The 25698-nt window shown below is 43.9% G+C and overlaps 1 protein-coding gene across 1 annotated transcript in view; it reads left to right on the top strand.

Annotated features, from left to right (window-relative positions):
- Adamtsl1 (ADAMTS like 1) overlaps positions 1-25698 on the top strand; it is a 380631-nt gene that overhangs the window by 268873 nt on the left and 86060 nt on the right. Inside the window, exons 17-19 of the mRNA XM_041652363.1 lie at positions 8021-8200; positions 12687-12840; positions 13670-14795. Coding sequence (XP_041508297.1) covers positions 8021-8200; positions 12687-12840; positions 13670-14795 — 1460 coding nt within the window. The remainder of the gene's footprint in view (positions 1-8020; positions 8201-12686; positions 12841-13669; positions 14796-25698) is intronic.

Below are 25698 nucleotides of genomic sequence, written 5' to 3'. Positions count from 1 at the left end.
AGAAAGCTCTTTGGCTTAATCACTCTGGATCCTGTTGGGTGTCACATCGTAACAGTGTATTTAACCCAGAAGTCTCACTGAGGAGCCCTGTGCTTCTACAGTTAGGAAGGCTTAGCTCATAGTATGCGAACAAAGCAAAGCTGATATACAAAATGGTACCCTCGTTTTAAGTTCCTCAGTGAGATCTGAGTGCTGGATTTCCTTTCTCTCTCCGCATCCTAACTTTAGTGAGGCTCAGTTTTGACCTCTACTGTTTAAGGAATTCCCATTGTACTGTTTAAGTACATTGCTGAACTGCCTCAGCTCCCAAAGATCTACAGTGAGCCCTATGTATTCCTGGCCACCCTTCCCAGCGAACTTGGCCATTCTCTGTCGACCACTGCCACATGCCGTCACCTCTAATTGGCTCTTCCGTGACTGGGAGCTGACGCCCTTCTCGGCCCCATGGATCTATCACACTCAGTAAACTCTTGTGGTCAGTGTAATTCACTTCTTGCAACTGTCTTCGCTCTCTCCCTTCCTCAGCTTTCTCCCAGAACCCTGATCAAATCCTCACCCCAGCAACTACGCAATTCCACACAGACTTGTCCTGCGTAGCTCACACCAGTACTGCCCAGTCCGCTGTCAGTGACTCCTTAATACTAACCTCCTATCGGACATTTAAAACGTCACGTGCTGAAAGCTATCAAGTAAGAGTTTGGCAAGCAGTGCTATTTAGGCAATTTTATCATCTTTTTCTCCATGGAATGGGACAGACAGAATGCTATGTGACAGACATTTCCTGGATAGGTATGAACAACAAAAATACATTTATCCCCGGTAGGCCAATAGCAATAGACCAAAGTACTAATACTGCTAGAGTCTGATTGGTTGAAACGATGAGTTTCATTGGGGTTACTGTTAGGAATGTGGGTGAAAGGTCACTTATAGAAACAGAAGTGACTCAGAGATAACTGTGTCATCACAAAGTCCACCCCAGCACAGGTGACAACTCACCAAAGTTACAAAGCTGGAGCCCACTGCACAGCCTGCAGACAGCTCAACAGGTTGGCGGGTGTCCCCTCCTGATAGTTCAGTTGGACTGACCTTCTTCCAGGCTGCTGGACTGGTCTCTACTTCCAGAAAGTTCAGCTTGTCTGAGAAAATCACTCAGCAATCTTTATGGCTATGAATGTGCAGCGGGAAGGGGAGCATAATTCACCTGGTCAGTTTCAGGACTTCCTGGAGCTTTTGAGTTGTTCATTTCCTGAGCTGAAGAGCTTTCCTGCAGTATGGTTTATCGCAAGCACCCCATCCCACCCCCATCCTCACACCTGCGCCTTAGAACATCCAATCGTTTTACCTCTCTTTTAATTTGGGTCTTAACAAGCGGCCCCCCAGTTGGACAGTTTTATCTCAGAGGAAATTGCTACACAGAAAATATCAATTAATATCTTATTGGGCAGTGTTCTTTGAAACCCTTTGGCCTATGCTGCCACAGTCATTCCCTACAAACTTCATCCTGTTATCCCCCTCTTTAAAACCCCTACTGGTACCCCAGATTATGTTCAAAGACCTTTCTCTATCTGCCCCTTGCCTGACAATGCAGTCTCATGATCCCCAGGCCTCATCCTCAGGCCTACTCGGAGCTATGTTACCATGCCATGGTACTGCATAACTTGGGTATCTGCCCACATGGTTAGATTTTTTTCCCCCAACGTTGCCTTTTCCTCGGCACTGCCATCAGCATCTCCACAAAATCACACACTTTCATGTGGTCTCTCCTTGTAAAACTGATCGTGTTTTTCAGTAAAGTTTTCTCCTTCACTGGATGATAGATCCCAGTAACATAAGAACCACTTACGTTCATCTAAAATCCCCAGCACCTACCATCATGTCCAGTGGGTACCTGTAGCACAAATAATCAAAACCTAGAGCCAGATACTGGGGTTCAACCTGAAGATCAAACATGCAAGCAGTCAAGTCACTAGAGAGCTCTTATCTCTAAGAAATCCTCAGATTGAAGGAGAAGCAGGTTCCTGTCTCATCCTGCCTTATATTCCTCTCTAGTCCTGGGATTAAAGGTGTGAGCCACTACCACTTGGATCTGTTTCTGCATTGATCTTGTGTAGCCCAGGGTGGCCTTGAACTCACAGAGATCCTTCTGCCTCTGTCTACCAAATCCTAGGATTAAAGGTGTGTGCCACCCCTGCCTGACCTCTAGTGACTTATTTTTACCTTCCGTTCTTCAGGCAAGTTTTATTTATAAAACATAAATAAAATATCACTATAGGTACCCCAGTGCTTGGTAACAGAATGAATGAGGAAAGACATGGGTGAGATGAATTATAAGCATAATAAGCAGTTCATACCATGGTCAGCCTGGAAGGTTGATCTTAGAAAGAGAAAATAAATGTCATTTTGCATTGTGGGCAGTAATATGGTTTGAAGTACCAAGGAAATGAACTCAACTCAAAATTAAACTACCAAATGAAACATTTTTTAAAAAATATTAATGCAGGCAGAATTTATTGACCTGCTAATCATGGGGAAATCTTTGAAAGTACAGGTCACATGAGCATATTTATGCATAGAAATATAGCTTTTATGTGGTCTCTTTATTGTATATTTCTTAAATTTCACATAAAAATAATGAAGCCACAACCTTGCCATAAATCATGTATGGCAGTTAATATATGCAGCATAAATGGTATCTTTATTATTTGTTTTTATTGTATATATTTTAAAGTACCCTTTACCAGAGATTTACCTCTTCATACCAGAATCTGATTTAAATGATGATTCATGAAGACAAATATTTTTCATTGAATTTTATTGAATTTCCCTTGCTCTCTCCTCTATAAACATTCCTGTTTGCATGCTGCCTCTCACTTAAGGAGCTAAAGCTTCACCAAGTCATCCAACATGGCTACAAAGTAATCAAAGACTTTGAAGCCTTTCCTCTTGTAAATTTTCATCCTCTTGTAAATTTTCATCTTCCATGGTTTTTAGAGATTGATAAAGACACTTTTTCATCCATGTAAACATACTGAAGAAAGTTATTAAGCAAAGATGATGCAAGCTTTAGAAGTGGAACCTGAATATAAAAGATAGATAGGTAGATAGATGGATAGATAGATAGATAGATAGATAGATAGATAGATAGATAGATGAGAGAGGATAGATAGGAACTGGTCCTTTCCCATGCTCCCATGCTTGGAAAGTCATAATGCCCACCAGAGCCAAATCCCATTGCTGACTGGGAACACAGCTTCCTGTAATGATCAAACAGTCTAATAAAAGAAGAATCTGTCACAGCTGGATGTTTGCTTTGCATCTTTGAAACATCTGCATCTAGAGCTGTTTTATTCATCCAATCATCAATTCAGGAAACATTTATGAAGTGCACGTTCTTTGCCAGACTACACTCTGCACTGGGGAGTACACAGATGGATAATTCTCCTTACTCAGAAGATTCCTAATCCTGGATGTGTTCAGGGGGCAGAGGAAATAGCAGACACATGAACTATGAGCCTCTATGAAGGAGATAAGGTACCCATCCTAAGTCAGGCTGTGGTGGAAGGGAGCCACTGACCAATATGCACAGGGGATAGAGGAGGCTTAGCGAAGGAATGGCCTGTGAGCTGGGATCTCTAGAACAGAAGTTCATGAATGAGCAAGGAGCTGTAAAGCATAGTGAACAACAGGACCAAAGGCCTGGGCAGGAAGAAGTGTGTGTACCCAGAGAAGGATAAACTGTCTATTTCAACAAGTGCCCTAGCACATGGTAGAGTCCCAAGGAATGTACCAGAAGCATAGTCTAGTGTGTGAGCCCTTGCATTCACAGTGGAGGGCTATATGTTGGAGTAAAACCCTCTAGATCAGTGTTCGCCACCTTCCTAATGCTACAACCCTTGAGCACAGTTCCTTGTGTTGTGCTGACCCCCAACCATAAAATTATTCTTGCTGCTACTCCATAACTGTAATTTTACTGCTGTTATAAATTGTAATGATGGTTATGTTCCCAGTGTTCTTAGGAAACCATTGTAAAAGGATAGTTTGCCTCCCCACCCCCACCCCGGGGGCATGAACCAAAGGTTGAAAACCATCGCTCTACTGGTTTATTGAATTTAGTTCTAATAAGAACTAAAATGTTTCCCTTCATCATTAAAATTCCACAAAATCACCTAGAGTCCTAAAGAAGGCAAAGGGCTAGGTCAGTAGTGCAGACAGTACTTGTCTAGCTGATGCAAGGCACTAGAAAGAAAAGCCAAAAGTTAGAGACCACATATTGTTGTCTTAATCAAAGCTAAAAGACTCCAGAAAAGCTTTTGGAAGGAAATGTTTGGCTCCATGACAATTAGCAAGTGTTCTGAAGACCACCACATATGGTCTGGCAGTTGACTGTCTAGGACAGACGTGTGTTCAGATATAGACTGACTACTCAAAAATTTAAATAAAAAAATACTTAGGCAGAACAAGTTTCTAGGGTCATCAAAATATAATTCAAGTATTTTAGGGTACTGGTCTCCAAACATGGATCTGAGCTAACTCCCGCCAATCAAGGAAGTCACAGAGTGGAAGCTAAGAATTGCATTGCAAAGCACCCCTCAGTGAAGGCATCAGAAGCCTGATGCCAACACAGGCAGATAGGCTGAGCCTAGGCTCTGTTCTGCAACTGTGTCTGCTACTCAGAATGACTTGTTGAACATTGCACTGATTGGAAATGAACCAGTTCCTGTATCTGTGTGGTCTCAGTTGTACAGCTTCATCTCTCTGGGCCTTCTTTTCTTTATCTATCACATGAGATGAAGATTTACATAAGGGGATGTTTACCAAAGGGCATTTATTCCAACCATAATTTTGGAAAAATATGCAAACACACACACACACACACACACACACACACTTACTATGGGACTCAACAGAATTATGTTGATTTTGAATTTTTCAACATAAAGTAAAAAGTTGTTCACTATTGTTCTGGGCCATTTGAAAGGCTCTGTGTTTAAAGTCTTCTAGGCAATGTCATAGCCCTTATAATAGCACACAAGGCTTTGTGACCTCAAACCATTCACAGTACGAAAACACCATACATGGGCCAACAGAGGCCTCCCCGGGTCCCAGCTTTGGCTCTGCCACACAATAGGGTTATCTAGTAGAGAATGACCTATGAAGTCGTGTAGAGAAAGGAGGAAGAGGAGGAAGAGGCGGAGGAAGAGAAAGAGAAGGAAGAGGAAGAGAAGGAAGAAGAAGGGGGAGGAAGAGGAGGTGGTGGTGGTGGTACTAGGAACTAGTATATACATCCCAGAGTTTCTCATAGTCTAAAGTTGGGCTTGGCTTGGGCATTAGCCCTGTTCAAAAGCTTAGGTTGAGATATTTGCCGAGATCTTGCTCTGCACTCCCCTCCATTTCTCAGTCCTTGTGATTTTCATTGAGAGAAGTGTAAAGAGAGTAGATTACAATAAAATAGGTAATACTTCTTATAGAGCAATATAAAGTAGTCTGGGGTAAAGTGGCACAATGGCCAAAGGGACCCCTGCAGAGAAAAACACTCTCACAGTCTCAGAGTGGACGATGGCCACAGCTCATTGTATCAACCTACATTTTTAGGCTGGAGCCCAGCAATATAACTCAGCCAGTAAAGGCACTTATTGTATGTGTGCATATGGGTGTGTTGCCTGCATGTCTGTCTGTGCACCACTTGTGTGGAATGCCCAAGGAGGCCAAAAGAGGATGTCAGATCCTCTGGGACTGGAGTTATAGATGGGTGTGAGCTGCCATGTAGTTACTGGGAATCAAATCCCAGGTCTTCTGGAAGAGCAGCCGGTGTTCTTAACTCCTGAGCCGTCTCTCCAGCCCTTGACTTAATTCTTAGAAGAGAAGGCAACAGTCTGAACTTGTTCTTTTTTTAAATTGTTTTTATTGAGCTACATATTTTTCTCTGCTCCCCTCCTTTCCTCCCCCTCTCCCCCTTACCTTCTTTCATAATCCCCATGTTCCCAATTTACTCAAGAGATCTTGTCTTTTTCTACTTGCCATGTACATTAGATCCACATATGTCCCTCTTAGGGTCCTCTTTGTTGTCTAGATTCTCTGGGATTGTGAATTGTAGGCTGGTTTTTCTTTGTTTTATGTCTAAAAGCCACTTATGAGTGAGTACTTATAATATTTGTCTTTCTGGGTCTGGGTTACCTCACTCAATATGGTGTTTTCTAGATCCATCCATTTGCCTGCAAATTTCAAGATGCCATTATTTTTTTCTGCTGTGTAGTACTCCATTGTGTAAATGTACCACATTTTTTTATCCATTCTTTAGTTGAGGAGCATTTAAGTTGTTTCCAGATTCTGGCTATGACAAATAATGCTGCGGTGAACATAGTTGAGCACATGTTCTTTAGGTATGATTGAGCATTCTTGGAGTATATACCCAAAAGTGGTATTGTTAGGACTTGAGGTAGGTTGTTTCCTAATTTTCTAAGAAATAGCCATCCTGATATCCAAAGTGGCTACACCAGTTTGCACTCCCACCAGCAATGGAAGAGTGCTCCCTTTACCCCACATCCTTTCCAGCATAAGTTCTTACCTCTTACTAGATAATAATCTTACAAGGCTTGGGGCCCTGGGAACCAGTTTCAGATCGTCATCCCTCTTTCCTGGCAGGACTCAGGTCCCATTCCTCTGACTGGTGACTAGAATCCTACAGTTTTTGCCCTTGATTGTATGAGCAGTTAATTGGGGTGGGACTGGGGACATGTTTCAGCCCAAATATCTTACTGGCTACCTAACAAGACTAATGCCAAGGAGAGTGGAACCATTGCTTCAATGCAAGCTCACAGCTTTGGAGCCTAGACTTAATGTCTCAACAAACCCAAGGGCAGCAAGGGAACTAGAGACTGTTTCTAAGAAAAGAGAAGTTCCCCCAAAACGTTTGAGATGAACTGCACCAACTTGGTTTGGGAGATATCAGGTAAGGTTATATTTGGCTGGAGTAACAAATCTCAACATGGCAATGGCTTTAAAAAGCCACTTCAGATAAGGAGAATCTTCAGTTGAGAATAAAGCCTATTCTGTATTTTTTACATATCACATGGAAGCCACAGTTTTTATACAGCATGGCCATTTCTGCCAGCAAGGAATGAGGAAGGGATGCTAATCTCTCTTTAGATGCGGCCTTTCAAATTGCACACATCCGTCTGTTTATGTCCCATTGGTCATCATTTAGTCCAGTGGCTGTGTCTGTCTTCAAAGAAGTTGCCAAATATAGCCTATACAGAAAAACCACGTACCATTGCTAAAAGCTGAGGGCCCTTAAAAGGGAAGGGACAAATACTTGGAAAAAGCCAACCATCTCGGCCTCGTTCCTGCCTCAAGCAGCCAGATTATAACTATTAAGTTCCATGTAAACAAAATGTTTTACTGCAGTCCCTCTGAAAACCACTGACATGAGGTTATTTTTCTTGCATACCAAATTTCAGTGCCTCTGGCTCCCGGCTCCCTTAGAAACTGCTGGTTTAGAGGAGTTCTTCAGAAAGCCGGTCCCTGAATCGCATGTGCTCAGTATGGTTATGTGAGTGCTCCCACACAGGGCAAAAGGACAGTCCTTTCTACAAATTAATTTTTGGGGCTTGGTTCTGATGGCAAGTGGTCGCTCTTGCTCATCCTGGAAGTTGTGCAGATTATTTTCATTGGCTTATAAACATGTTGACCACTTTATGATACTAACCTCTTAAACCAGTTCTCTTGAGTGACTACAACTCACAGTTCAGGGGCAAATTTCTAAGATTCCAGGGCTCCTGAGTTCCTGGATGCTCAAGTTAAATACCTGAGATTATGAGTGGAGAGTTACAAAAACTTTGCTACAAAATTCACTGTAAAGACAAGAAACAAAACCCTTTGGCCTGACTCCTGGTTTGTCTAAAAAAAAAAAAAAGAAGAAGAAGAAAGAAAAAACAAAAAACAAAGCCCTTATTCTTTACTCATCCAAGAATAAGGTGGTGGTCAGAATGGTGACCTGTGTTGACCTTCTTTGCTTCCCCAGTGTTCCAGGACCTGTGGAGGAGGAGTTCAGAAACGGGATGTTCTCTGCAAACAGCGGATGGCTGATGGTAGCTTCCTGGAGCTTCCGGAGACCTTTTGTTCAGCCTCCAAACCAACCTCCCAGCAAGCCTGCAAGAAAGATGACTGCCCCAGTGAGTGGCTTCTCTCTGACTGGTCTGAGGTAGGTCTGCTCCTCGGGAGAAGAGAGTGCAAGTCACCATGGGAGGGGGAGAAATCACCCAAACACATGCACAACAAAGAGACCAAAAACTCTCCTAACAGTGCGGCATTTATACGCGTTTCTACCATAGAATGCAGAATGACTAGGCTATGGGGACCTAGTTTGTTACAGGGACCTGGGCTATGCAGCCAGCCCTCACCTAACAGTTGAAAATCGGAAAGCTGCAATTAGAAACGGGATCCCCCTAGAACAAACCCAGGACACAGGGTTCTTCACCTCTTTCTCCACCAAGCCCCATCCTCCCGACACTCCCACTCCCTTGTCCTTCTCCCAGATGTTTCCAGTCTCTGCTCAGGAAGGGCAAGGCCTCCCTAGTTCTTCTCTTCCAAGTTACTGGACAATAAAGGATGTGATTTATTAGGAAAAGAAGGCCAAGGAAATCCTGCCTCTTTACTGTTCGTTTCCTGACTCTAAAACTTGAACAACTTCCCAGCAAGAGAACTTGATTTCCCCTGTTGCCTTGCACTTGGGAAAATGATGGCTCAGCATTCACAGCTCCAGATGGTATGTGGAGTTTGGGATCCTGAACTTACACTTCCAACTAACCTGCTTCTCTAAGTCATTCCTCTTCTGATCCTGGCATGAATTCATTTACAGCTGACTTCGAAGGTTCAGCTCAACCGCTTTCAGTCCCTAGAATTTCTCTGCCATTGCCTTTAACAACCCAGCTCCAAAGACCTGTGTGTCCTCCACGGGGAAGTCTTAAAATCATTGCTGTACAAGCAAATTCAGCCTCTAGCAGAAAGAATGCTACATCCAAACCACATTCAAGACCTTTCCTTTTCTTGAATAGAAGCATTCAGATTGGCTTTCCTGACCCATGGGCATTTTAGTGCTTAATATGCAACTCATAGTTTGGAGCTGCTGATGGCTGAAATGTGTCTCTGAGATGCTCCCTTCAGAAGGAAAAGGCAAGCTATGGAAATTAAGACTCCTGAGCTCTCAGCATGGGATTCATGCTTCATACATTTTCAACCTATGTAGAGTCCTCTGACAGTGCCTGCTAAGGGCATTGATGTTATAAAGGAATCTCAATTATCATTATCATGATAATTTACCAGTACAGTTTCCTCTGGCTGTGTCTCATCCCAGATGTTTCAGAACAGAAAGGAGAATGGTTGCTTTTGTATTTTAGAAACAATTTGTATTTCAGCAGGATACAAGAATGGAAGGGTGGGAAAGAATGTGTGCATATTTAGACATGCGTGTACACAGACATGTTGATTGGTGGCTTTTCCAGAAAATCTGTTGATTTGAGTGGCATTATACATGAAAAAAAAATACCATGATAAGAAAACTTCCACAGAAAAGAGTCCTGGTGTATGTGCCAAGTGACTGTGGTAAAGACGCCGTCCGGGTAAAGCATCTACCGAGAGATGGGCTCAGGGGTGGGCTGTGGAGGAAGGACTGTGGGTGTATAAGAACTGCCACCTCTCTATCCTCCTGACCTTTGTGGCCTTTGGAGGATATAGGACACAAAACATTCAGAAGAAAGTGCTACTCTGCCTGCAGATTTAAGAGAAGGGCCCTTGGGATTTAAGTACCGAAGGAAGGAGCCCACTGAACTGGATCGCAGTGAACACAGCAGACCTTTAGAACAAGAGTTTAGATACCACGACAAGGAAACCTGGCTCCAAACCCTCAGTTTCATACCAACTGCAAAACATATGACTCATGGCTTAATCTCTCTAATCCTTAGTTTGATTGTGAAATGGAGGTAACAGTGTCCATCATAGTGGCAGAGTCTTGATTAAACGAAGATCTTGTGCCTAGTTTAATTCAACCCTACCTTCCTGGCTTGTTTTCAGGAGAAAGAAAAAATTAGATAAACACTCAATCACCCAGAGGGGTTGGGCCAATGGCCGTAGTCTAGGTCTCTCTCAACTTTGCTGGACTCCCTGGGACGGAAAGGTCATGTCTTGGAAACCAGGAGGTGTTAGCTCTCTTCAAAAGTTCTGAACCATCCGGATAGATGGGTGGAAATTGCAGACACTGAGGGGAGGCTCGGGGCTTCCTGGCTGCCAGCCTTGTTTCGGGGGAATTACGTGGAGAGTGACAAAGTAGGGCCACTATACGTCACCTTCTGGCTTCTACATGTGCAGTGGACAGATATAAAACAAAACGAGAGCTGTGTGGCTGAAGTAAGGCGGGGTGTCAGATCTCCCGTGGTAGGTGTTCCCATCACCTGAGAAGCTGCCCCTGAATCACCTCCCCACCATGGCTACCAGGTATGGCTTGAGAGACTCAACTCCAGCTTAGCTTCCCTTCTTCAGGGATGTGGAAATTGCTGCTAGGGGTGGTGCTAGACTCCTAAAGTCACAGCTCCTGAAGTCTGGCTAGTGGTCTGTTTTTCCACTTGAAAAAAGAAAAAGGACATGTTTTAAAGCCATTGGGCTCTTTGTCCTCTCCCACCTGACCCTCGGATCTGGTACTGTCATTTACAGTTGAACAGATGTCAGATAGGATCTGGATTCCATAGTCATCAGACAACACAAGCAGGGGTCTAATCTCGACCTGCACTGGCCCTCAACATCTTGAATTTCTTTTGGGGTGACACACGTCACAATCTGTCTCACAGACCAGTGTCATTTCAACATACTCCCATATAAAACTTCAAAGTATGAAACGGTTTTTTGTTGTTTTTACTGTCCTTTTTCCAGTGGCATGCTGCCATGACCCAGGTTCATGCCGTCATCCTCTCAAGCCAGGCTGTGGTGGCCCCTCCATTAGGTCCCGCGTCTCCTCCCCTCTGCTCTGCACAGTGTTGCCAGATTCACCTTCTCAAACACCTCTTTCATCAAATCACTCCCCACTTCATGGCTTCTCATTGCTCTGTGGACCAATTCCAAACCTGTCTGAAAATGAAAAGTCTCCAAATTCAAGCCCAAAGTTCCTCTTACGCTCCTGACCACACTCACTTCAGCCCCTTGTCAGTAAAACTGGCTTGGTTTTGCCCCAAGCCTGCACTGGACCTGCGCACCGAATTCTACTTGGTTCTAGGAATCTCTGTTTGCCATGCTTAAGCCTGCTGTGCTTATTCCTCCCAAACTCTCCCCATCTTCAAGGCACAGGTCAGGAAACCTCTAGTAACTATTAGCATTAATTTTAAGGTGTCTCAGAACCTGCCTTCCACTGTTACACTTCTACTAAATTCCTCAACTGCTGTTTCTTCTATAAACAACTTTATTGACATATAATTGGCCTTTTATAAAATTCAATTTAGGGTATTGTTCTTAAGGTTTGTCTATGTTATAGCACTTATAAGGACCGTGTTTCTTTATATGATTGGATGATGTTCTATTAGTATAGCTAGCCTATACTTTGTTTATCCATTCAACAATTAGCAGGCAGTAAGTTCTTCTAAACTTCTTGGTTATCAGAAATAGTCAAATGTTGTTAAATGACATCGGTGTAATTGTGAACGTTTGCTCCCAGGTCTTTGTGTGGATATACGCTTTCATTTCTCTGAAATAGATAGGTACGAGACAAATTACTGGGTCCTGGTACATTTTCTTTCAATCAAAACTCCTAAACTCTTTTGCCTGGGAGAGGATACCTTTTACATGCCCACCAGCAATGTATGGGGGGAAGGGTTCACATTTTTCCACACCCACGCCAACACTTACTGTTGTTTTCCTTTCTGATAGTTATTCCAGTGTTTGTGACATGATATCTCATTGTCCTTTTCATTTGCATTTCCCTAGTCTTACTTCCTTTGAGAAATGCATTTGACTTTTGCCTCCTCATTTGAGTGACTGCTCCCGGAGACAGGGCACTTCACCCGACACAAAGCAGAAACAGTTATCTAATGGGAGACATCATTTACTGGGTTAGCATTGTCTTTTCTTGTAATCTCTCATTAACTCAGAGACTTGGAAAACAGAAACAGTGCAGAGAGCTGCAGTAACTTTCCAGCTACTGAAATACTGGGCTAAGATTAGAACATGGAACTCTGGGGCTGGAGAGATGGCTCAGTGGTTAAGAGCATTGCCTGCTCTTCCAAAGGTCCTGAGTTCAATTCCCAGCAACCACATGGTGGCTCACAACCATCTGTAATGAGGTCTGGTGCCCTCTTCTGGCCTGGAGACATATACACAGACAGAATATTGCATAAATAAATAAATAAGTAATAAAAAAAACTAAAAAAAAAGAACATGGAACTCTGTGACCCTAAAACCTAAACCATATGTAACTAGGAATGGGTAAAATGGTCATAGGAACCCTTAGAATACAGAGTAGTGGGCGCGGGGGGGGGGGGGGGGACAAAGTGTGGCTGCAAGACAGATATTCTACATTGCTGTGAAGATTTCTTTCAGTGGCGGAGACTTTCCTGGCATAGCATAGTGAATTTAAGGGACCATACAGAACAACCATTATACTCCAGTTCATAGGACTTGCATTCATTTATCCTTTCTTCCTCTTCCAGTGCTCTGTGAGCTGTGGGGAGGGCACCCAGACTCGAAGCGCCATTTGCCGGAGGGTGCTGAAAACCGGGGTCTCCATGGTTGTCAATTCCACCCTGTGCCCTCCCCTGCCCTTCTCTTCCTCCATCAGACCCTGCATGCTGGCAACCTGTGCAAGTGAGTATGTCAGAGCTCTGGGCATAAGGCTGTGGGACCCCATATAACCGCAGCCACAGCCACCAGGCAAGGACCTTCCCTGATTCCCAGAGGAGTGAGGCATGGTGGGGCAGCAGAGCCAAGGACCCCTGTGGCTGGAGCACCCAGCTGGAGATGGGAAGGGAATCTGAATCACTCAAGTGTCCAGCCTGAGTTCTCCTCACCCCTGGAAAAACAGCTGGCAAGGGGAGAGCAAAGGTCCCCTTGCTGGCATACTGAGATCTGCAGACTGAAGGCTGCTCCTTCCTAATGAAGTCTAATGTTATCCAGTCTGGGGTTTTAAACTGCTCTAAACACACTTGTTCTATGTGATATTAATCCCTGGGGTTTTAACACTTCTGGGGTCCCCTCTTCGTGTACATTAGGGCACTGGTCCTTCACATGGCCCAGAAAGTAGACATTTAGCAGAGAAGCGTGCTCCTCTTCGTCCTCTGCCTCTCTTTATGGTGTGAATTTCTTCTTTAAATGCTTTTATTATTATTTTTTAAATGCTTTTAATGAGAACTGTCTTTCCCTGGGCTCCAGGAACCACCCCCCCCTCAGTTTCTGTGCTTGTGGCTGCCCCATACCACACCTCATTAGCAGGTTTTGAAGGTGGGATAGCCTGATGAGCCACAGCTGTATTCAACTCCTTTCTGGTAAACAGGAGGTAGTAAATGACAGCCCTGGCCAAAATCAACAGAAGGGTTCTTTCCCTTTGTCTCTTGCCCTCTCTCGTGGTCCCATCTCACTCTGGTTTTTCCCTGTTCTTGGTTCTTTCTCCTTCGGTCTGACATCCCTGTCAAACCAGGGCCTGGAAGGCCTTCCACGAAGCACAGCCCTCACATTGCCGCTGCCCGAAATATATACATCCAGACCCGCAGGCAGAGGAAACTGCACTTTGTGGTGGGAGGATTTGCTTACCTGCTCCCCAAGACTACCGTGGTGCTCCGGTGTCCCACACGCAGGTTCCGCAAGCCCCTCATCACCTGGGAGAAGGACGGCCAGCACAGCATCAGCTCCGCTCACGTCACTGTGGCCCCTTTTGGCTACCTGAAGATCCATCGCCTCAAGCCCTCAGATGCAGGCATCTACACCTGTTCCGCGGGGCCCGCCCGGGAGCAATTTGTAATTAAGCTCATTGGTGGAAACAGCAAGCTCGTGGCCAAGCCCCTGAGCCTTTGGAGTGAGGAGGAGGAGGCCCTGCAGGTGAGGAAGGCCAATCCAAAGGAGGCCTTGCAAACCCACAAACACCAAAATGGCATCTTCTCCAACGGCAGCAAGGCTGAGAAGCGCGGCCTCTCGGCAGACCCTGGGAACCGCTATGACGACATTGTATCTAGGCTGCTGGAGCAGGGTGGCTGGCCTGAAGAGCTCCTGGGCTCCTGGGAGGTGCAGGACTCTGCAGAAAGGAACACATCCTCTGAGGAGGATCCCAATACTGAACAAGCCCTCTTGCATCTCCCCTTCACCATGGTGGCTGAGCAGAAGCGCCTAGATGACATCCTCAGGAACCTGTCGCAGCAGCCCGAGGAGCTACGAGACCTCTACAGCAAGCACCTGGTGGCCCAGCTGGCCCAGGACATCTTCCGCAGCCACCTGGAGAATCAAGACATGCTTCACAAGCCTTCTGAGCAGAGGTTTCCTCCCGTGGCCATCCCACCTCATAAACATGTCTCTAGCTTCAGCAGCTCCCTACGGAGCTCCTCTGCGGAGGCCGGGGGCAGCTCCCGCAGGCCTCACCGCAAGCCCACCATCTTGAGAAAGATCTCAGCGGCGCAGCAGCTCTCAGCCTCCGAGGTGGTCACCCACCTGGGGCAGACTGTGGCTCTAGCCAGCGGGACCCTGAGTGTGCTTCTCCACTGTGAAGCCGTAGGCAACCCAAGGCCTACCATCCACTGGACCAGGAACGGAGAAGCGGTTCAGTTCAGTGACAGGTGAGCCTCATAGAATCCTGAACTAAGAGGAAGGGTTGGAAAGAGAAAACGGGCAGCGTGCAGGAATCACCCCCTAGCTTCCAGACACGTTTCTGGTAGATAGTATTAGAGAAAAACAAAGCATTTAATGTCTCCGAACATTATAGCTCCATCTTTATAATTGATTGGCACTGCTTCCCCGGCCCCTTAGGAGCCCAAATATGAACGAGGTGCCCTAGGAAATGTTTTGAATATTGGATATAATTACCCGAACTTGGGTAATTGTCTTGAAAGGACACCATTCCAAGCCACAACATTATTGTGTTTCTGCCTCATGGGCTGAGCCATTGAAAAGCTTAGATGGACATGAGGACCGTCTCTATATTAGTTTAACTTCTCAGGGCTGGAGAGAGGGCAGCTAGCTAGCACCAGCTGCTCCCTAGGCAATCCTCCCCTCTGACCAGGCTGAACCATGCTATTTGTTCTAGGAAGTTTTATCCGTTATACCTGTGATTGTGCATCCCAATGTCTCATGGTGCCTCTGTCTGGGGTGTGTTATTGTTGGGGTGACAGCATGTATTATTATTGGGCTCCTGAGACCAGAGCCATTCATAAAACTAAAGTCAGCGATGGTAGTAGAAACAACAATCATGCTTTTAGCGGTGCCTATGTAGCAAGAACAATGCTGCATTTTCAAAGTGTTCTCCAAGTCACTTTTATAACAGCTCTAGGGTAGCATGGAGTACTGACAATTTGTCAGGCCACCTCCAAGATCACTGTAACCTCTTTCACTCATGTATAAATGACCACAGAAGCTCAAAGTCCAATTGTTGACAAGGCCAGGGGAAAGCCTTGGGCATAGTGACTTCAGTATTGCCTGTACATGTCATTTTTGAGTGCTCCACAAATCGGGGTTCAGTGGTCACATGAATTTGAAAAGTGCTCTGTTAAAGCTAAACAGATGTGTTTACTGCTGCACTTTATGTCTGATTTTTAATATAGCACTTGATATTTTTATTATCAAAATAATAAAATGGCTATAGAGCAATTCAGATGATAGTCAAATCTATAAAGTAAAAAGCGCAACTTTCCCTCCTCTCCAATCTTACTCCCCAGAGACTACCACGCATAACAATTTGGTATACATCCTTCTAGAGGTTTTGTGTATTTTATTGCATTCTATAAAGCCATCTACACACTTAGGACTTGGGTTTTAATGGACGTTAGTCATGCGCAGAGCCTCTGACTGGGTTTTGACTGCATGTGTTTATAACAGTGTGTAGAGATCCGTGCCACGGCGCCTTTTTAACAGCTGATTACTGCTCCTGTAAGCACTTAACTATTCCCCGACTGGAAATTATTTGGGGGTTTTCACTTTTCATAACTCATTTAAGCATCCCAATGTGTGTTCTCACTTTCCAAGAGGACAGTGCCGTGTGCAATGCTTTCAGAATACTCTTTTGATCATACACACACACACACACACACACACAAAGGGGGGAGGCTTAATGTGTTCAGAAACACCAGTAATTCCTGAACTAGCACTTGGGAAATGCTACCATGGCCTTTTAATTCACCTTACCAGGATTGAGCATCTAATTCCAGTAGGCTTAAGATGGAGATGGTTTATTAGAGGAGGCTAATAAGTAACTAGGTACTCGGGATACTAAAGCTGGACGAATCTAAGCCAAGAGAGAGCAGGACTTGACTGTCAGTCACTCAGGACAGTGTTTGAAAGGCATGGTAGCATCAAGAGGAATGAATGTACTGGAGACTGTGGGTAAACAGGGTATTTTTAAATTTATATTTTAGATGTATCAGTGTTTGCCTGCATATATATATATATATATATATATGATATATATGATATATATATATATATATCATGCAGTGTTTGCTACCATGAAGGTTTTATTCCCTAGATCTAGCCTTGAAAATGCTTTGCAATATAAACTAATTACATGCAATCGAGATCCAAACCTGAGGCTCTGTTTCTGATGTTTGACGTTACAATGTTTGCAATTTGCTGGCCACTAACAAATATGGCTGCAACTTGGTTTTCTATTGGGTTTTCCAAATTCTAGTTGAGAAAGGAGAATAAATGTATCTGCTCCGAGCATGTGTGAGTCACAAGACTGCCATGGGGGCCACTTTGCTGTGGGCTGTTGGGGACCCCTTCGATGCTTAGTGTCACTGCTTGTCTTCATCACTTTATCGTCATGGTTCAGAAATGCTCATTCACCTTCAGACAGAGACGTGCTGAAATGTCCGGGGTTAGAGTTAGCTCCATCAGTCTGTTTTTGCTTAGCGTCCAAATCCTCCTTCTTAGGAGTCTGCAAGATCCAGCTGCCTGCTGGTCTGTAGGACTTTCCAATTTATTAAAATGTATAATAAATATCCTAGACTATCAAGAATAGGTCAAGGCAGAAAGAGAGCCAAAACTCGACATGAGAGAAATTAGTTTTACCAAAGAATGAATAAAAAATTCAGATACTATTGACCCATGTTACATGTAAACCTTACTCTAGGAAATAAATCCACATGATCCTTAGAAGCACAAGTCAGCTTCTCAGGCAGTAGTTTCCAGCGTGTCTTGAGTATATTGTGACAGACTGGTTCACTGTACCCCCTATTTTCTTCTTCCTTTATTCTACCAGGCCTACCACAGCAGATTGTGTGCTAGATATTGAGGATGATGGAAAAGCAGATTCATTTCCTATTGATGGGACTTGGTATAGTTAGGAAGCCAAAGGGATGAAGGCCGTATTCGTGAGAACAGAGCATATATCCAGCTGCTCCTATAGATCAACCCACTAGAGATACAGGGATGAATGAAACAGGAGTGCAAGGTTCTTGCAGATGATTTGCATCTAGAGTTCTATTCCAATAACACATACCAGAGGGACAATAACACAGGTCAGAGGGACAATAACATGGGTCACGGGGACAATAACACAGATCAGAGGATCAATAACACAGATCAGAGGATCAATAACACAAGTCAGAAGGACAATAACATGATTCAGAGGGACAATAACAGAGATCAGAGGAACAATAGCATAGATAAAAGGGACAATAACACATCAGGGGAACAATAACATATCAGGGTGACAATAACACACATCAGGGGAACAATAACATATATCAGGGGGACGATAACATATATCAGGGGGACAATAACATATATCAGAGGGATAATAACACAGGTCAGGGGTACAATAACTCATAGCAGAGGGACAATAACAACTATCAGAGGGAACTTTTCTGACCCATATAACACAGGACCCCCTCCTTCCCAGTTGTTCTTGAGCCCTTTAATTCTGGCGTTTGACCTACAGGATTTTCGGATTGTTTGATTGTCATATTATTTGCTTGTTAATTGTCTCTCTTTGATGGCACAGCCTTTCTCTGCTGCTCTAATTCTAGTGCTCCGGTGGCAAGTGACACCGAGGAGATACTAGATAATAGGGAGAACGAGACTGGAAGAAGAGAGAAGGGAAGCAAGATACAGAAAATTAAACAAGAAGTGATGGTAATGTGTATTTAGGTACAAAATTAAGTATGTGGTAGAGAAGTCCCTGGTGACCACTCTGGACATACACTCTAAGGTGATGTCTATAGGCCAAAATCCAAATGATGACCAGTGCTCAGAATATGCTGCCCAGACAAAGAGGCCTTCTGGACAAAGGGAAAGTTATACAAAAACTCGAAGTGGGAGATGACCCTGTTGTGCTACAGAACACCAGAAGAAACTCATCTGGGTGCAGTGTGGAGAGGAATGAGGTTATAGGACTAAGCAGAGTCCCAGGGAAGCTTTAGTTTCTAAGAATCAGGAGAACAGTTAGGGAGATAGTAGGCAAGAAAATAAGCGACACAATCTCATTACCAATTTGACAGATTCGCGTTTACTATTTAGTGCCATGGGAATTGTAACGAAGTAGGAGCGGCTTGTCATCACTCGAGGATAAACTCCAAATACCATTGCACAACACATGGCCCTTTCTATCTCTAACATCTGCCCATCCCTCTGGCCTCATCTCTCACTAGATCCCAGCTCATGGCACTGAACTGTGCCTGAAAGCAACACCCAGTTTTGAATTTGCGTTTGCGTGGGACTTTTCTTCCACTGTGTCTGGCTAATTCCTCTTCTTCCTCAGAAGAAGCCTTGCACCAAAATCTGGGTCAGATGACCCCATGCAGGCCCCCCCATGTGCCCCAGTCTGAAGTCTTTCATAACCCCCTACCATGGTGCACCAGAGCTTTTCTAACTTACCTTCTGACAGGTAGATGTTTGAAAACATGTCTCATTTCCTCCAGATTTCTGAGAGCATATTGTATACACGAAGGTGAAATGAATGAGCAGTGGAATCTCTAGTGGATGCTGCTGTGTAGACGGAAGCTTCCTAATCACTGGGAGGCCACAGTCTGGCTTTTGTTCAGGATAGGCAGAGTTGAAAAGTGACGCCTACTCCTAAACCAGTAGTCCTCAACCTTTTTAATGCTGCGGCCCTTTAATACAGTTCCTCGTGGTGTGGTGACTCCAACCATAAAATTATTTCATTGCTACTTCATAACTGTGACTTTGCTGCTGTTATGAATCATTATGCATAGATCTGATGTGCAGGATATCTGATATGTGGCCCCTATGGGCTGAGAACCACTGTCCTAAACAGAAGTGTGCCACGGTGCTCACCTGTTCTCTCCTCAAGACATTTCAGAAAGTCCCAAGACTCTGTGGAACAGGGCACATGACGAAAGCATTCATATAATCAAATAAAAATGGGGCACAGACACATTCCCACCTCCTATCCTCCATCACCTCCAGACCCATGGAGGAGTCGTCATGCTCATGATCATAACAGCTGATATTGAGAGCTCTTCCCTTGGGTTTCAGGAACTCATTTGTACTAACTTCACAAATGTCGAAATTGCAGTAGAGAGATGTCCCACAAGCTTGCTCAGAACCCCATAATATGGAGCAGAAATTGATTTTTGAAGCCAAAGCAGTCTGAGTCTTTTTCTGACTTACATTTTTCGTTATAGAATTTTTTCGGTTTGGTTAAACGCATTGGCTTGTTACTGTTTTTAAGGAAGTCATCAGAGCTAACTAAACCTGATGTAAATTATCACTCAATATCCCAGCCAGCCAGCTTCCAATTTATACGACTTTTATATTTCACTTGTGTCCATCTGTCTGAGGTGTATCTTCTTCTGTATGTAGCTTTGCCTTCACCGATATGAAGCCAGCTACTAACATGCACAGTTAGGCACACACTTGGCACTCAGTAATCATTACAATAGTTACATCCAAGTGCTACCTTTGTATGCCTACAGAGCAGAGTTGTGCGCAGGCCTTCACAGACCAAGGTCAGCAGTGAGAAGAAGCTAAATTATTTATTGTTTTTCAAGCATCCCTCTTAAATCATCACATTTTGAGTTGAAATTCAGGTCATGGTCACTTGCAGTTCATAGCTGGGTAGGGTCTATCATACACACCCTCCACACCTCTAGCTAGCGTATGGCCCTTATCCTAGTCTGATAGCAAGATTTTATATAATCTATGTAAACAGCTCAGTATTCCGCAGTCTGAAAGTGGCTGTAGAAGCACTACTTGTAAAGACCACACTGACTTCCTTACAGAAAGGAGTAGCCACATTCTCTAAATTGGCACTAGAAAGGGACTAACCAGATTCAGATAAAGTTTGCTCTTTGCATTCAGAAATACCTAAATTTTACTGATCAAGCCATAGATTCAGGGACATTTTTGCTCTGTTTAACATTTTTCTACCCAAAGTGAGCCAGTAGCACACACTGCTTGTAGTTCCATAAAGGCCAATAAAGGCCTTAAAATATGTAAGCATGACTGCCCCTGGAGTTGTAGAATTTTCCAAGAGAACTGTAGGTAACCATGAGGAAGCCTGCTACTTAGAAGAAAGTCTTATTTTTTTCCTTAGGGACGGGAGACAGCACACAGGTGATATTCTACCCGTACAGTAATTTAGAGAAAGGGAGTGCTGGGGAATGCCTTCCTTCTTATCTCCAAGTCTGTCCCCATTCCTTTCTTTTCAGTGTGCCCACCTTATTCTCCATTCCTTTCAAATCTGTTTACAGGAGGTAGTAATGACAGTCAGGCTGGAATCAGAGCAACCTGGACACAAGATAAAGTTTTGTCACTTACTATATCAGCCTTAACCTTTTAAAACCTTGGTTTTTCTTGCCAGTTAAATTAAAATGATATCAATAAAAGCAGACACTATTATGACGTTTTATCTTTCCGAGCATCAAGGATATAGACAGCTTAGCCTTTAATCGGTGTGGCCAATACCTGAGATGGACAACTTAAACACAGCAAGGTTTGCTTTGGCTCATAGTCTTAGAAATCCCCATAGTTGTCCCTTGTCGCTGTTGCTTTGGGCCTGTGTTAGGAGCACATGGCAGAAAGCATTATTCAGCTCATGGAAGACAGGAAACAAAGGAAGGACTTGAGTCCTAGTAGCCCTTCAAGTGCACATCTCTGTGACCTAATTTCTCACACCAGGTTCTGCCTCTTAAGGAGTCCTTTACCTCCCAATTATGCCCAAGGATAGTGACCAACTTTTGGCACATGGACCTTGGAAGACACTTATCCAAACCATAGCAACATAGAACCAACATAATGTCTGTGATGTTCCCAATACATGATGGATGGCCATTTTTCAGTATTCATAACCATTGTTACTTAGACTTGCCGCCATTGTCTTTCCAGTCTCTCTGTTGAGATGATGGCTGAGCTTTGGAGTGAGGGGTATAGTATAGATGCCCATTTAGAGATGAGCACTTCACCATCTCTTTACATTTACAGAACAATGTGTAGGCTCTCGGTGGTACTCTGGCCAGAATACGTTGGACAATATTTCAAAGTAGTGCTGGACAGGAGATGGATTAAGGACTTTTTGGAAAACTTTATCTTGGGAAACACAGAGAGTCCACAGATGGAAACTTCTCAGAATGGAAGAGAGAATCAGATGAAAAATTCCTCCAAGGTCAATCTCAGAACCATAATTGTGAATAATGCTATATGTAAAAATCATAAGTCCATGAAGTGTACTTTCCAAGTCTGTAGATAATATAAAAACTGGAGGCGGCGAAGACGGAGGGGAGAAAATAAACCGGTTTCAGTTTGATTTGGCTTATTTCCTTTACGAAACTAAAGGAAATAGAGATGACAAATGTTTTTCCCAGTTGAAGTGTAAGAATAGCAAGCCAGAGAAGTAGGAACCATCCCAATAAATACTGACTCTTCAGCAAAAGAAAAGCCCCTAGGGAGCGTGCAGAGGTTACAGAACGATGCTCACAAATTGAGCAGGCAGAGCCCATCAGGGGACACTGGCAAGAAGTGCAGCTTAGAGTCAGCTCTGGTTCTTCCCTCAAAGGCTAGGGAGAGAGTGTCTTCAGGTCCCACTTGTATTTTGTTTATTCTTGTTAGAGGGGCCATCCTTAGTAAATCACAGGTATTGTTTTGATAAATGAAGAAATCACCGAGACACATCAAAATTGGAAATGTATGTTGAAAAGTCAGCCAGCTTTCCTTGCAAAGAGCCAAATAATAAACATTTGGGGCATGAGCTGTGTGAGCTACTCAGTTCCACCCTCAGCTGTCCACAGTATCCACACTGGTATACAGTGTTGCGACGAGACTTTATTTACAAAAAATATGCTGACTAGAGTTTAAAGACAACCCCAACCTACCAGTCAGAAAATTCAGACCATTTCATGGAGAGCTTATAGTTTGAAACAAATTACCCAGCAAGCAGATAAAGCTATCCACATTAGCAAATTCAAACCCCTATGAATGTCTAAAGAGAAAGAAGCCAGAATCTTGGCAGGAAGCATAAGGACGAGGTTAAGAATGTGCTGCCAGGTGGCCATTCCCATTCCAAAAATACTTTCTGGGCTTCCATCTGCACAACAGGGAGGCTTCAGCAGTAAATGCCTTCTAGTTAGTGATTGCATGAAGCACATCAGAGGTTTAAGAAGTTGCTTCGGCTAAGTGGGAAACTTCACAAATCTCAGTCAGTTCCCCAGATTTCTGCACAAACTCAGTCTCTGCCGCAAGCCTCTGGGCTACTGTGATTTGGGGTTTCCCGAAAGAAATCACAGAGGAGGTCGTCTTAGAGAGATCTCTTCATCTGCTTCAAACTTCGTAAAATTCAGACTTGAATCATTGTATTGTACATCTTCCTAAATAACTACCAACATTAGTGCAAATTACCCCCTACCAGAAATGAGGTTAGTCCTTGTGTCTTTTTACCTGGCCTCAGTAGATGATAGGATTTGGTCGGGTTCAAAAGGGGTCAAAAGTCATTCCCCATTCCTGATCCTAGCATACTATAGCTGAACAAATTACTTTTGCCTCCTCTCAGAAATAATACAAAGCCAGTAACATGGTGAAAGAATAAAATGATTCAAAGCATGGACATCTGTGTCATAAACATTGGTTCTCATTCCCCTGTTGAAATACGGAGCGGCGGGCTGTGTCCCGCCACCCGGCTAGCTTTACCCGAAATAATTACACGGAAACTGTATTCTTTTAAACACTGCCTGACCCATTAGTTTCAGTTTCTTATTGGCTAGCTCTTACATATTGATCTAACCCATTTCTATTAATCTGTGTAGCCCACGAGCTGGCTTACCAGGAAAGATCTTAACCTGCGTCTGTCTGGAGTGGGAGAACCATGGCGACTCCCTGACTCAGCTTCTTTCTCCCAGCATTCCGTTCTGTTTACTCCGCCTACCTAAGGGTTGGCCTATCAAATGGGTCTAGGCAGTTTCTTTATTAATAAGAAATTACTCCCACATCATTCCCCCCTTGTGGTACACTTTAAGTTAATCTCAATAATCTATAAGCAGGAAAAGAAATGTTCCTCTCGAGATAAGGAAAAAAAACCATCCCTCATTCTACACAGTATTTCTAAGTTCTCTATTAAGGCATGCTCTTAAATTTGCCCTATTTGCCCCTAAATTCCCTGCTTGCCAGTTCTCATTCTCTTGATCAGTTGTTTTATACCTTTCTAAAATTGCAGAATTCTGGCTGTTTTTCTTTAAATTGTTCACGTATTGGTTATGGAATAACTTGTCCTTCTGATTTAGAAGTTCCAAAGTAAAGAATAGTACTGAGGCCATTGCTGCCAGCCCAACCCAGTGTGCCCTATGGCCTTCGTCCTCTTTGCTTCTGAACTGCTGGTCTCTCCCACAGCCAGCCCCATGCCCCCTCCTCTCTGCGCTGAGTTTATGCTATTGTTTTAAAGCCTTTTGTGTCTCATCCACTCGCTCACCTCACTCAGCTCCCCATGCTAAACAGAATGGCACAAACCTGTCATTCATCAACTGGAAGGCAGAGGCAGGAGGACTACAAGTTGCAGGCAAACCTGGTCTATAGAAGACACTAAACCTTGTTAACCTACTGCAGCACAGCATCCATCATGTGTGACCCCGGGCATGAAGGAGGACCAATAATTACACTGATGGCTGCAGCAGTAACAAAAGAGTAACTTCACTGCTGTCACATAGCATGTTCCCAGCCTTTCCTGTGTGCTTCAAATGCATGAACGCACATGGAATCAGCACCCTAGGTAGGTGCTGGAATTCTCATTTATGGACGAGGGGACTGTCATTGAGAAGTTAAAAGAAATAACTCGTCCAAAGCCACAGAACTAATTCATGATAGATAGAGGTGACTTGGAACCCAGTGCACAGAGTTCCGGAATTTGTTTCTAGTCCACTACCCACCGTGGTTCATTGTGGTTTTGATCACCTTCAGCCCATTTGCTTTGAAGGTCACTTAAATAAGAATGTACTTATTCAACATGGCAACATTCTGGTGAACATAAGTCCTCACCCTTGAGCTCATAGTTTATAGTCTAGCTGAAGAAATGAAACCCTAGCAATGGAAAGAAGCCTTGTAGAACGGTTGCGAAAGAATTCCCATGTGAAGGAAGAATTTCTGTGAACTACAGTACCATAACAGAAGAGAACTTGGACTCATTGGGGGATAATTTGGAAGAGTGGACAGAATGTAGAAGGATTTCTCTTCTCGCCACCCCCCTAAGCTAATGCCAAAGAGTCAGAGTGGTCATCTTGTCTGAAAGAATGGGTTGTTTCAAAATAGGAAATGCATCTGAAAGAATGGGGAAGAAGTGTTGTGTGGATGTCTCAGAAAGCCAAGTCCACACTTTCTGACCAAAGGCATAGTCAAAGAACTGAAGCAATACGTTTTAGAGAAACGAGATGTGATGGGGAGTGGAGTCCTCCTTACCTGACATGACCACAGTTCTGTTGTTTTGTAGGCTTAAATCATACCCACTCCATGTCCCCTCATCTTCTCGTTTCTCAGCTTCCAACTCAGCCCCAGGGGACTCTTTCTGGTTTCCGTGTTCCTGTGTCTACCCTTTCCAAACAGGCCTGTCAACCTGAAACTTAAATACAAGCTGGCAGAAATCAACTACTAACAAATTAAGTTACCTTAATAGAGTTGATGCCTAAAACAGAGCATTCCCCACACCCCACACCAGGAATTTTTCTCCCCAGTTCTTTCCCTAGAGCAAAGCAAACCCCATTCTCCATAATTAGCCCTTTCTTCCTAGAGAGCCCTCCAAACCTCTCGAAAACTCCTGCCCCCCTCCAGTGACAGCCTCCCAATCCCAACTAGCCAATTCTATATCTACTTTATAAGAACTATAGGAATCAAACTTCCTGTTTGCCCTAAAAAATATTAGCCTTAACAGATGGTTAGGGAGGACAAAAATTTATACATGGACCAATGTGCCTAAAACCCATGTATGGACAGCTTTCTAATTCCAACTAGAAAACAAGATGAAACAGTGGATCCTGAAGATATTACAGAGTTGGGAGAGAGAGTATTCAATCAAACGAGAAAGCCTGTTCC

This window comes from Microtus oregoni, unplaced genomic scaffold, assembly GCF_018167655.1.
Source record: "Microtus oregoni isolate MIOR12 unplaced genomic scaffold, Mior012 000005F_ref0000423, whole genome shotgun sequence".
Classification (NCBI taxonomy): domain Eukaryota; kingdom Metazoa; phylum Chordata; class Mammalia; order Rodentia; family Cricetidae; genus Microtus; species Microtus oregoni.
Note: the sequence above shows the minus strand (reverse complement) of the source record. Positions and strands in the feature narration are given on the sequence as shown.